The sequence below is a fragment of the Myotis nattereri genome (assembly GCF_964212035.1).
Source record: "Myotis nattereri genome assembly, chromosome: 7".
NCBI classification, from domain to species: domain Eukaryota; kingdom Metazoa; phylum Chordata; class Mammalia; order Chiroptera; family Vespertilionidae; genus Myotis; species Myotis nattereri.
Window position 1 is genome coordinate 86,651,184 of NC_138082.1, and position 13,833 is coordinate 86,665,016.

General features: G+C 53.1%; 1 protein-coding gene across 2 annotated transcripts in view; it reads right to left on the reverse strand.

Moving 5' to 3' along the window:
• The window catches only part of TFCP2L1 (transcription factor CP2 like 1), a gene marked incomplete at its 5' end in the record, with an annotated part of 59,649 nt that overhangs the window by 5,464 nt on the left and 40,352 nt on the right, over positions 1-13,833 (reverse strand). Inside the window, 4 exons of one of the 2 annotated variants that reach the window (XM_081096354.1) lie at positions 3,920-4,577; positions 8,990-9,132; positions 11,861-11,964; positions 12,871-12,961. In XM_081096354.1, coding sequence (XP_080952480.1) covers positions 4,536-4,577; positions 8,990-9,132; positions 11,861-11,964; positions 12,871-12,961 — 380 coding nt within the window. In that variant the 3' untranslated portion in view covers positions 3,920-4,535. Of the gene's footprint in view, positions 1-3,919; positions 4,578-8,989; positions 9,133-11,860; positions 11,965-12,870; positions 12,962-13,833 lie in introns of those variants that run through there. The other variant, XM_081096355.1, reaches the window with a different exon arrangement.

Here is a 13,833-nt window from a genome sequence, read left to right on the forward strand (position 1 = left end):
AAAGTTTGCAGGCCAGAAGGAGGTGGCAAGAAATATTCAAAATGATGAATAGCAAGGACCTACAACCAAGATTACTCTACCCAGCAAAGCTATCATTTAGAATTGAAGGTCATATAGAGTTTCAAAGACAAGAAAAAGCTGAAGGAGTTCACCACCACTAAACCAGTATTACATGAAATGTTAAACAGCATTCTTTAGAAGAGGAAGACAGAAGAAAGAAGAAAGGGGAAAGAAGGAAAAAGAAGGAGAAGAGATAAAAATATGAACAATAAAGTGGCAATAAATACATATCAACAACTGAATCTAAATCAAAATAAACAAGAAATTTAATGAACAAAATAAACTGATGAATAAAATAGAACAGAGGCACGGAAACATGGAACAGACTTACGAATTTCAGAGGGAAGGGGGAAAAGAGGATGGGAAGAGAATAACCAAAAATGTTCTATGCATATATGCATTACCTATGACACAGACAATAGGGTGGTGAGGGCCTGGGGCGGGGCAGGAACTGGGTGGAGGGAGGCACTGGGGGGAAACGAAGGGGGGACACCTGTAATACACTCAACAATAGAGGCTTCAAAACAAAAACAGGAAGCAAATCAGATGTCCAGACAGGTACATGTATAAACAAACTGGTATATCCATAAAGGGGAGCATTATCCTATCTAATAAAAGAGAAACATGGTAATTGGCGTACGACCGCTACCCTTCCCATTGGCTAATCAGGGCAATATGCAAATTAACTGCCAGCCAAGATGGCGGCCGGCAGCCAGGCAGCTTGAAACTAACATGAGGCTTGCTTGCTTCAGTGACGGAGGACTCCAACGTTCCCCGCCTGCCATTGCAGGCCTCTGAGCTGCAAGTCTAAGCAACTATGTAACAAATATAGAAGCTAAACAAAACCCCAGAAACCTGTTTTAGTCCGCCGGGCTTCAGCCAGCAGGATCGCAACATTGTAAGCAAAGGCCAGAAACCTACTTTCAGCAGCGGAGGCCTCAGAGCTGGAGCCAAGCCTCAGAGCTAAAGCTGGCCCAGAATAAAAAAAGAAAAAGAAAAAAAGGAGCGGTTGGGAGCTTCAGTCACCCTCAGCCTGAAAACAGCCCTCAGCCCCTCACCCAGACTGGCCAGGCACCCCAGTGGGGACCCCCACCCAGAAGGGTGTGTGACCAGCTGCAAACAGCCATCATCCCCTCACCCAGGCTGGCCAGGCACCCCAGTGGGGACCCCCACCCTGATCCAGGACACCCTTCAGGGCAAACCAGCCAGCCCCCACCCGTGCACCAGGCCTCTACCCTATATAGTAAAAGGGTAATATGCCTCCCAGCACCGGGATCAGCGTGACAGGGGGCAGCGCCCAAACCCCCTGATTGCCCTGCGGCTCTGTGTGTGACAGGGGGCGGGGCCACAACCCCCTGATCAGTCCTGCTGTGTGTGACTGGGTGCGGCGCCCCAACCCCCTGATCAGCCCTGCTCTATGTCTGATAGGGGGGAGCTCCCCAACCCCCTGATCGCCCTGCGACTCTGTGTGTGACAGGGTGTGGCGCCCCAACCCCCTGATCAGTCCTGCTCTGTGTGTGACTGGGTGCGGCGCCCCAACCCTCCCCGCCATGGGCCCTGCTCTGTGTGTGATGGGGTAGAGCCATAACCTCCCCATCGGCCCTGCTCTGCGCGTGACAGGGGGCAGCACCCCAACCCCCTGATTGGCCCTGCTCTGTGCGTGACAGGGTACAAAGCCCCAACCTCCCTGATGGGCCCTGCTCTGTGAGTGACAGGGTGCAGTGTCCCAACCCCCTAATTGGCCCTGCTCTGTGCGTGACAGGGGGTGGCACCGCAACCTCCCCATCGACCCTGCCTTGAGTGTGACAGGGGACGGTGCCCCAACCCCCCAATCGGCCCTACCCTGAGTGTGACTGAGGGTGGCATCACAACTTCCCGATTGCCCTGCTCTGTGCATGACAGGGGGCGGCGCCCCAACTCCCCAAACGGGCCTGCTCTGAGCCCGACCAGGGGCGGCACCTAGGGATTGGGCCTGCCCTATGCCACCCAGGAGCGGGCCTAAGCCAGCAGGTCATTATCTCCCGAAGGGTCCCAGACTGCGAGAGGGCACAGGCCGGGCTGAGGGACCCCCCCTCCCCCCCAAGAGCACAAATATTTGTGCCCCGGGCCTCTAGTTCTACAATAAAAAGAAATGAACTATCAAGCCACGAAAAGACACAGGGGAACCTAAATGCCCATTTTTCAGTGCCAGAAGCCAGTCTGACAAGGCTACCTACTATGCGATGCTAACCATACAACATTCTGAAACGGCAAAACTACCTAGCCAGTGAAATGAGCAATAATTGCCTGAGTTTCCAGGGACGAGGAGAGGGGGAGAGGGACGAAGAGGTAGAACACAGGGCACTTTTGGGGGCAGTGAAGTGACTGTACATGAATGTAATGTACATGACATCGTGCCTTTGTCAAAACCCACAGAACCTTACAGCAGCAAGAGTGAAATCTGATGTAAACTAGGGACTTTAGCTAATAATATACCAACATTGCCTCATCAATTATAACAAATGTACCACACGAATGATAGAAGAACTTGTGCATGTGTTGGCGAGGGGGGGGGGTGATATGGGAACTCTCTGCACTTTCTGCATAATTTTTCTATAAACCTAAAACTGCTCTAAAAATATAAACTGTATTTTTAAAAAGACTGGGGGCAAGGAGGGAGACAACCACCATAAAAAATATAATAAAATAACGTGCAAAACTGCCATTCTCTCAAACTTTTGAGATTTTGCTTCCTGGCAACTGTCGTCAGTTTGGCTCAAATAAACTCATAAAAAAATCTTATAGGTTTGGACGTTTCTTAGATGGACAATACGAACAGCTGTAAGCCTACCTTTGCCCACCCCTGTCTAAACAGAGCGCCACTCCCTGCATCTCAAAATGTGGCAGGAATTGAAGATTCCCCACCAGCCACCTCTTGGGAGTCCCCATTTTGATAAATACCTTGTGATTTTGGACAAGTTTCTTCCTGTTTCATGTCCTATCTGTAAAATAGGGCTATTTCGATGATAAAAACATAACCAGGATGTAGACTGACGGAAGCTGGCATCACAACTGCTGGGTGTGACTGTGTACAAGTGCTTTGCAGAACTGTCCATGGGCCTGTGAACATGACCCTGGAACACCTGCCCTCCAGGCAGACACACTGGAGGACTGCACGCACACACAGAGCACCGCACACACAGAGCGCCGAGAAACGTTCAATGTGGCACCCAAACCCAATCGGCCCCATGCTGTCTGCAGTGCCAGCGACCTCCAGCAGCACACCTCAAAGACATCAAGTGGGGAAAAAAGGAAGGCACAGACGCCACACGCTATTATTCCACTTACTAGAGGCCCGGTGCACGAAATTCATGCATGGGGTTTGCCGGCCAGGGGGAGGGACCAGGGGAGGTTGGCTGGCTGTGGGAGGTTGGCTATGGGAGCGCACTGACCATCACGGGGCAGCTCCTGCATTGAGCGTCTGCCCCCTGGTGGTCAGTGAATGTGATAGCAACTGGTCGGCTGGTCGTTCTGGTCATTCGGCCACTTAGGCTTTTATATATATAGATATGAAATTTTTAAATAGGCAAAATTCAACAATACATTGAGGAGGAACAAGAGAATGATTAATACAAAATTCAGACCAGCAGGTGGAGGGATGGAGAGGAATATGAAATGAGCTCACAAAGGGGCTCCTAACATAACACTGTGTTAACCTCAGGGCAGGTACTGGGTACTTCGGTTATTCTTGAAACTGTGCACATACACTTCATATACTCTTGGCATACGCATGCTGTATTCCACTATATAAATGGAAAGAATTCTAAAAATACACACACACCACACTCACACACTAGCCAATATGACAGCAAAACCCTTTCCAACTTAAAAAATGCAACCACATTTTATTGCCTGTCTGGATTACTGCCCCAAATCCTGCAAACCCACCCACCTGTAGACCCCAGCCCCACCCTGCAGGGCCTAATGATGTGTGAAGCACATTTATTCTGTACTGTTGGCCTGCTCCCGCGAGGTCCCTTGGCAGCCACCCACTTGGGCATGGAAAGCCCGAGGCAGAGACCACACGGGCTTAATCAGTAACTCCCTCATTTAATTAAGTGCCCTTGCACCCCAGGGGCCGCTCGGCGGCTGGCCAGACTGCCTGCAGTGCTCCGGACAATTAAGAACCAGAGGTTTCCAATTGATTTGGGGTCAAGAGGCAAGGAGACTTCGGGGAATAAGAATGGCCTACTTAGCTGAGGTGGTATTTGAGTTCTGCTCTCTGCTTCACTTGCTTAACTGCCTACTCTTGGGGGCACAGGGCAAGCTGGGGAAGGACCTTCCTTCAGGGACCAGTGAAATTGCAAGGGTTCCATACATTCTTGGCTTCTGTCTTCACAGAAGAAATCCATTCTGAATTGCAAAGTAACAAGTTTTCCACGCCACAACAACAACCCACTGCTCAGGACAGTTTGACCTTCCTGCCTAGTCCAAAGTTAAGTTCTCGGGCCAGAGACTCTGGGCTTCATTTTCTTTATCTGTGAAATGGGGCAAAAAAATAACTGCATTAGATTTGAACATAATGACATGGAAGGAATTCTGACCTCGTGACGCAAACAGCAAAGTGCAGAGGGATGTACAGCTGCATGTGGGTTGCACGTTTGAGAAACTGGAAGTACACGCTCAGACATACCACCACTGGCATAAGACTATCGGGCAGCACCTCATCACACTTAAGTAAACTCCTACAGGAAGAGAGTGGGGAAGCCAGAGCCTTTCACACCTGCCTTCTGCTGCTCCACGCTGCCTGGCTGCTTACTCTGTGAATTGCTTTTTAAATAAAAAGGAAGGACCACCACCTCACCTCACCTCACCTCACCTCACGGACCTCCAGGATGAGATACCCACGAAACGGGCTCTGAAGTACAGGATTATTACTAATAATGACAATTTATGAAATAAATATACACAGACCATTAAAAGCCTTACATTTTATACATTGTCAAATTTAAAGATCTGTCCATCAGTTGCTCCCCAAAATAACAAGTGCCTAGCACTGTCAACAACAACATCCACTGTTTATTTAGCATCTTCCGGTACCTAACACAGTTTCCTCATTTTATCCTTACCTGCTCGATAGGTATAATTATCCCCATTTTACAGATGTGGAAACTGAGGCTCAAAAAGGTTAAATAAATTTGCCCAAGGTTGCTCAGCTACTAGGAGCCCGTTCCAGGTGGGGACACCAGTCCAACTCCAAATGCCACCTTTTCTCTATGTCCCCAGCAACCACTCTTGTGCCATTTCCCCTAAAATCCTCGAGATAGATTTCAGAGTTCCCACAGCTGGCTCAGGGTCTGCAGGGGCTGAGCAGGGGGATCAGGGTTCCAGCCGATATTTTTAAAGGGTTCAATTTAGGAAAGGTTGGGTAGCCTACTGGCTGAGTGCTTGGGCTCTACAGCTGGACTACCAGGGATCCCCCCCTGGCTCCAGCCCTTACCAGCTGTGCAACCTGGGCATTTGCTCTCTTGTCTCAGTTTCCTACCTGTGAGATGGGATAATCCATCATAGGTGGGCTACGAGTCATTCACAGAGGCTGCTGGAGACCCAGGCAGTTCCTCTTAAAGGCGCAACACACAGACTTACTTGGACTCATTCCCACTGGGATTGTCTGGCATCAGGGCAAGAACTTGGGGGCAGCTTTCTCCCAGACAGGGATGCTCACAGGGGTCACTGTTCCTATGTGAGACCTCCCCATCCCCCAACCCCCACATCCCTCCCCTGACACCCCACAGAGCTGACTGGCAGGCACCATATCTGAGTCTCCATCAACCTGGCTCACACTGTTCGCTTCGCTCTGGTGATTCCCCTCACCCAATCTGCAGCCCCACCCAAACTGCTTGAAGAAGGCTTTTTCATATAACCTGTCCTAGCTCAGTCTTCAGCCTTTCCTAAAATCTCTCAGACAAGTAGCAGCTGATGTCAGTGTGCCCCATACCTCCTGATAAGTGGCCCCAGGCCTGGCATTAGCAGCAGCTTGCCTTGCTTCACAGCTTGGCCTCCCCTGGGCACTTCCAAGCCCAACACAAGTAGCAGCCATCTGCAGATCAATCTGTAGCTCCTGCCCAGTGGCCCCAGCAAGGGCACAGGCAGTGTCTGACTTTGCACCTCCCAGGAGGCTCCACAGCCATACACCAAGTGGACAGCTTCAGACCATACCAGATTTCAGCTCTACACATCCACGAGTGACACATTCAAAGGGAAGATTCTGTGAGCACCAAGGCCCCACTGAAGCAAGTCCTAATCCATAGGGGTATCTCCTGTACAGCAGCTCTTCCATTGTAGTTGCCACTGGTCCTCACAGCCAATTGGCCTGGAGGTCAATTCCTCCCAGTGACACCAACAGAAATCAAGGCTCAACTACAACAAGACAGTGTACACAGCCCACACAGGGGTGTACCTACAGTGCCCAGCTCAGGTGACTGGGGAGGCTGAGCCACTGGGGCCTACAGGACACCTACTCCACAAGGTTACTCTCCAATTCCAGGAAATATAGCAGCTCTAACCAATACACAGAAACAAACACAGGGAAGCAGCCAAAATGCGAAGACAAAGAAACATGTTACAAATGAAAATAAAACAGAAAAAAATCTCCAGAAAAAGAATAAAATGAAGTGGAAGCAAACAAAGTACTAGATATAGAGTTCTAAACAATGGTTATAAGGATACTCAGGATCTTAATGAGAGTTTCAAGGCACTTACTGAGAATTTCAAGAATGTAGGTGAGAACGTCAAAGACATGAAAAAGGACCAGTCAGAAATTCAGTATACACTAACTGAAATAAAGAATAATTTACAGGGTTTCAACAGTAGAACATAGAATGTGGAGAATCAAATCAACAATTTAGAATATGAGGCAGCAAAAAACACCCAATTAGAAGAGCAAAAAGAATAAAGAATCTAAAATATGAAGGTAACATACGGAGCCTCTGGGACAACATTAAGCCTACCAACATCCGAATTATGGGGGTGCCAGAAGGAAAACAGAGAGAGCAAGATATTGAAAACCTATTTGAAGAAATAATGACAGAAAACTTCCCCTACCTGGTGAACGAAATAGACTTACAAGTACAGTAATTGCAGAGAACCCCAAACAAGAGGAACCCAAAGAGGCCCACACCAAGACACATCATAATTAAAATGCCAAAAGTTAAAGATAAAGAGCATCTTAAAAACAGCAAGAGAAAAGCAGTCAGTTATCCACAAGGGAGCACCCATATGACTGTCAGCTGATTTCTCAAGAGAAACTTTGCAGGCCAGAAGGGAGTGGCAAGAAATATTCAAAATGATGAATAGCAAGGACCTACAACCAAGAATACTCTACCCAGCAAAGCCATCATTTAGAATTAAAGGATAGCTAAAGAGCTTCACAGACAAGAAAAAGCTAAAGGAGTTCATCACTATCAAATCAGTATTACATGAAATTTTGAAGGGTATTCTTGAAGAAAAAGAAGAAAAAGGAAAAGAAGTAGAAGATAAAAAATATAAACAAATGGGCGTGGCTCAGTGGATGAGAGTCAACCTATGAACAAAGAGGTCATGGTTCAATTCCCAGTCAGGGCACTTGCCCAGGTTGCAGGTTCAATCCCCCCGGGGGGGGGGGGGGGGTGGCGGGGGGGGGGGGGCGGCGTGTGCAGAAGGCAACCAATCAATGATTCTCTCTCATCATTGATGTTTCTCTCTCTCCCACTCCCTTCCTCTCTGAAATCAATTAAAAAATTATTTTTAAATATATGAAAAATAAAGTGGCAATAAATACATATATATCAACAACTGAATCTAAAAATGAAAATAAATGAACAAAGAATCTAATGAACAAAATAAACTGATGAATAAGATAGAACCAGAGGCATGGAAACATGGAATAGACCAACGAATCTCAGAGGAGATTAATTAAAGAACATATATGCATATATGCATTACCTATGGACACAGGCAATAGGGTGGTGAAGGCCTGGGGTGGGGTGGGAACCAGGTGGAGGGGGACAATGGGGAGATTAGAGGGGGACAGCTGTAATACTCCCAACAGTAAAGATTCTTTTAAATGAAAAAGAATCAGCCCTAACCAGTTTGGCTCAGTGGATAGAGCATTGGCCTGCAGACTCAAGGGTCCCAAGTTCGATTCTAGTCAAGGGCATATCCCCAGTAGGGGGTGTGCAGGAGGCAGCTGATCGATGTTTCTCTCTCAGCAATGTTTCTAACTCTCTATCCCTCTCCCTTCCTCTCTGTAAAAAAATCAATAAAATATATTTTTTAAAAAAAGAATCAAATGAGTCACTGCACGTGCACGTGGGACAGCAGTGGGAGCAGCCAGCGCCCAGTAGTGCTGGCTCCCTTACCATCAGTGTTAAGAGGAAAGGTCAGGACAGAACAGGCGCAACAGCCTCCATTCTACAACTCGCAGGAACGCGATGTGCCAGCAAGCCCGGTGAGCAGCCCTCCTCAGCCTGTGGAATCAGACCTGCCAGGGCTGCTTGTGACCGGCCCCGGAGGGCTGTGGCACCTTCCCTATTCAGCAGAGGGGTCCTCCGTACTGAGCCACATCCTTCCCATCACCAACCCCCGTCCAGTTCACTTCTCACTGGGCCCTGCCGCCTGCCCTGCAAGAACCCTGAGGGCAGGGGTGCCGTCTGTGCTCCCAGCTCCTGCATGGCACCTGGCCGAGGGTAGGTAATGGAGTGGATACTCGAAAGCTATTCACACCCAGTTGTGGCTTCAGAGCTCTCTCCCTCCCAGCACGCCGGGCGGCCGCTGCAGCCTGTGGCATGCCGGTGAGACCATGGCCGTCTTTGGGCTAGAGTCAGCCCAGGCCCCACAGGATGCAGGGTCCGCCGCTCCTCCCTGGGACACGAAGCTCCAGCTCACCGGGGCAGGGCAGGAGCAAGCTCACCTCGTTGCTGACCACCACGTGGATGCCTGTGGGCCCCTGCCGGTAGACTCGGTGGATGTGCTGTGGGGAGATGCTGTACAGGTTGGCGATCTTCTCAATCAACTCCAAGGTGGTCAGCTCTTCCAAGAAGATGGCATGGTACACTGAGGAGGCAGAAAGAGGTGCTTCTATAGAGCAAGCGCCTGCTTTCCGAGGAGCTCGTCTCTCCCCCACCCGCTCCGCCCCACCCCGCCCAGGAGAGCAATGACTTGCTCGTGGGGGTGCTCCTGCCCACACGGATCCATGGGGTTGGGCTGCAGTGGGCACATCCCTGGAATCAACGGGTGAAGAGGTGCCGGCTGCGGTTCCTCCTGGCTTTCAGTCTCTCAGGGGACTCATGTAAGTGCGGAACTCCTGGACCCACCCCAGGCCCCGTGACATCCACGGAGGGTGGAGGCTGGAGGCAGGAAGGCTGCAGAAATCTGCAGCTCTAACAAGCTCCCAGGGTGCTCAGTGCGGGAGCAGGAGGCAGCCCTGAGCCCTTCCTTCCTTGCACTGCCCACAGGGGTCACTGATGCTGTCAGTGGCCGAGAGAGAGATGTAAAGACAACTGCTACTGGGCAGCAGAGAGGGGTCTCGTCCTCGCCCTTCTCCACAGTCAGCAGCAGTGCACGTGGGCACCGTGGCCCCAGCGGGAGAAGGGGCACCAGCCGGTCAGAAAGTCAGTGACCTGAGGTTGGGGCGGCACCAAGCCCCAGCCAGCCAGGCCCCATGGAGACCTGGTGAGTTAATGCTTCAGGCCTCAAGTTCCTCAAACTACAATAGCTGGATTCAACCAGCAGCTCCCAACTCCTCCCTCAACCAAGGAACCCTCAGATCCAACACATCTGACCAGAGGCCCAACTTTAAACCATGCACAGGCACACACAGACATACACATACACGCACACACACATGCACATGAAAGTGCACACATGCACATATACACAGCACACATATACATGTGTGCGCACGTATATGTACTCACATGTGCACATCTGTATGTACACATGCACGTACACACATACATATGTACAAATGCATGCACACATGCACATACACACACACAGTGGGTCTTTGGAAGTGGGTGGCAGAGGCCACCAGGTCCCAGCCATGTGGCAGGTTCACCTTCCCACAACTCCAACAGGTTTCGTCGGGACAGTGTGGTCCCTGCGCAATGCTCCTCCAGTACCGACTCCAGTAGTGGCTCCCGGCCTCTCTCCTCAGGTTCCTTTTAACATCAGAATTCTCATTGTACTCCTGTTTCCATTCTTTTAGAGAACCTGTTCCACTTTCTCCAATTTTACTTCCCAAACCAATCTGACTGCTGCAAAGAGGAGCTGAAGGAAGATAGGCTGACTCCTTTTGCCGTCACTGTCTCCCTAGCTTCCCTGCCCCAGCTGCAATCGGCCACCAGGAACGCTCAGAGCCAGGAGGGTCAGCCACTCCCCGAACTCCTGCCATGCCCGGCTCTCCTCAGGGGCAGCGTGGGGGGCAGTTTGGGAAAAGAAGGGGCTCTGGATCGGGCAACCCTGGTTCAAGTCCTAACTCTGCCACCCAGGACAGTCCCTACTCCTCTAGGAGCCTTGGGGGTCCTGTCAGCACCTGCACTGCAAAGCGTGGGGGGCAGTTTGGGAAAAGAAGGGGCTCTGGATCGGGCAACCCTGGTTCAAGTCCTAACTCTGCCACCCAGGACAGTCCCCACTCCTCTAGGAGCCTTGGGGGTCCTGTCAGCACCTGCACTGCAAAGCCACCACCAGTTAAATCACGCACCGTGCGTGGAACACCTGCCCTCGCCCCGTGCGGACCTGGCCCCTCTCCCCGTGTGGACCTGTCTCCTCTCCCTGTGTGGCACGCAGCACTTGGCTCTGTGCTTCGCAGGCCGACCATGCCGAGAGCAGGGGCACCGGGGCTTCACCAGAAGTATGAAGGCCACACTAAGGGCTCAGAAGCCAGCACCAGGGTCCCACTGTTTGGATCCTGGCTCTGCCACTTACAACGCGGTCACCTTGGGCCAGTCAGCTGTGCCTCTGTCCCCACAGTGAGACCCCGTTAGCAACCGTTCCTCCTGAGAAGCAGATAAGCGACCACGTGGGCAGCCTTGCGGCAGGGGCTGCAGCATGCTCCCTGCCGGGGGCTGCAGAGCAGACGGCTCCTGCAGACACGGCACCCAGGACGCCACGGCGGCTCGCACTCAGTGCGCAGGGCTCACAGCGGGAGCTCTCTGCTCACCTCCCGGACCTCACACAACACGGCAGTGGCGCTGTGCTCCTTTCACACACATGGAAGCTGACGCACAGGCCCCGGTACCTGCCGCAGGACACGGGGCCGCCAGGGGCACGGCCAGCACTGGTTCTCAGGGACAGCTGACCTCAAAGCTTGTGTCCTCTCTCGCACTGCCCCAAACTCCCACCCAAGAAGCCCTGTGCCCCTCGGGGCTCCGGGACCCCTCAGCGGCGCTCCTGAGCCCTCATGCAGCAGCCACACCCTCCGGCCGGGGTCACAGGGTGACGTGCTCCTGGGACCACAGCCACCAAGCCACGTGTCGCCTGTCCTGGAGCCAGAAGGCCCAGCTCCCAGTCCGACCACGAGAACCTCAGCGGCTTTGGGGGACACACCCACACTCTGGGCCCCCGTTTCCTGGGGTATAAAATAAGTACGCTGGACCAGAGATATCGGGGGGATACCTTCCACCTTAAACATTTCCATCCCAGGATGAAGTTCAGCAAAACTTATCCTGCAAGAACCGAAGTGAGGGGACCAGGGACTCATTCTCAGTGAGAGCCCTGGTGTTTCTTCCGTTCTATTGCCACCCATTACCGGTCGGGGGAGGGGGGGGGGCTCACAGCTCACCACACAGACCGCTGTCCCCACCACCGTCCCGCTTCTGCTGCAGGGGTGCCCGGCTCTGCTCCACCTCCTGACAGACATAAATGGTCATCTTCGGCCTCACGTTCCTGGCAGGAAGAAAGGAAGTAAATAGCAGGTGCGGGAGACCAAACTCTGTTGTTGCAGATTGTTCCAGAACACAGGGCGACCCAGCCGCCGGAAGGTCGGGGAGAAAGGAAGAAGGCCGTGGGGTGCAGAATGCCTTTCATGGTGGGGGTGGGGCAGAATCCCAGCCAGGCCGACCTGCTGAGGGGCTCTGCCCAGAACAGGAACCTCCAGAACGAGGCATTTCGCAGGGTCATGAGAGCAAACCCTTCCTCGGGCTGACTGCACCGGGACATTCTAGAACGTTACGTGCATAAAGCCTTCCATCCTCACACCGCCTTCGAGGGAGCAGGGACTGCCATCCCCATCCTACTGATGGGGAAACAGGCTCACAGGGGTCAGGGCCTTCACCCAGTTGCAAAGCTCCTGAGGGCAGATCGGGTTCAAACCCAGGCTCTCACTCTACTACCCACGTGTAGATATTGGGATTTAAATTCATTAGTTAAAGCTTAAAACTCCGTTTGTCAGATCAAGCGCTCCATGGCACGGCCAGGGCTGCTGCCCTGAATACTCCATGGCCAGAGCGCTGCCGTGGTGGCAGGCAGTGCCCAGGACCCAGCCCTGCTCCAGTCCTCCCGGAAACCACTCACAGGCTGAGCAGCCTGCCCAGCCCACGGTCCCTCCGGGAGGAGGCAGCCTGAACCCCACCACGCAGGCATCTGACGACCTGTGGCCAACAGCCACGGCTCCCGGCAGACCAGGAAGAGGGGCCTTGCGTCCAGGGGCGCTGCAGCGGCTGCTCCGGGTTCCCGGGTTCTGGTGCGTTCGCAGCCCCTGCCCCTCACCCTCTACCGCATCTCCTCCCACACTTGCCCCAGGCTGTGTCGGCTTCCTGCCCGCCCTGCCTCCAGCTGGAGGCTGACACCCACCTGCCTTTGATGGCGTTGAAGAGCCGGATCCCATCTGCAGGGCCACAGATCTGCACCAGATCGTCTCGAGACATCTTCAGCAAGTCAGCACCTGGGCAGGCACGTGGGACTGCCCATTATGTGGGACACAGAAAGGCTCCGTTCCCAAACCCCACAGACCCGGCACCGGGGCAGAGGGCAGAGGAGGGCCGGGGACAGGGAGCCAGCCTCATCCTACTGGGCACCAGAGGAGGGCCGGGGACAGGGAGCCAGCCTCATCCTACCGGGCACCAGAGGAGGGCAGAGGACAGGGAGCCAGCCTCATCCTACCGGGCACCAGAGGAGGGCAGGGGACAGGGAGCCAGCCTCATCCTACCGGGCACCAGAGGAGGGCAGAGGACAGGGAGCCAGCCTCATCCTACCGGGCACCAGACGCTCCGTGGAGCGAGAAGCAGCAAAGAGCCAAACAGCATCAGATCACAGCCCCAAGATGTCAGAAGCTACACGACATGCTCACAAGAGGCGGTAGGACAGGCGTTTACAGAGCTGTGCCTGCCCCCCCCCAGCCCCAGCCTCTGTACTCTCGGCAGATGATGCGTGTGTACCTCTGAGGGGGCGGGGCATGGATTCCGTGTACACTCGTCTGCAGGCAGAATACATGCTCATTCATGGCTGCAGCCATTCCGCACACACCGTGCAGCCAGCACACACACGGGGCAGAGCGCGCCCAGCATCCCGCAGCCCTCGCGCCAGCACTGCCCCGGCTCTGGGAACCGCTGTCCTGACTTCTTACAGTTAATACGATGTTTTGGGTACAATTCTGTAGGCACAACAGCTCCCTTCCCACTGGGGGTGGAAGCCACCCTGCCGGTGGGGCTCAGTGGATTGAGCATCGTCCCATGCACTGAAAGGTCTCTGGTTTGATTCCCAGTCAGGGCACATACCCAGGTTGTGGGTTCAATCCCTGGTTGGGGTGCATACGGG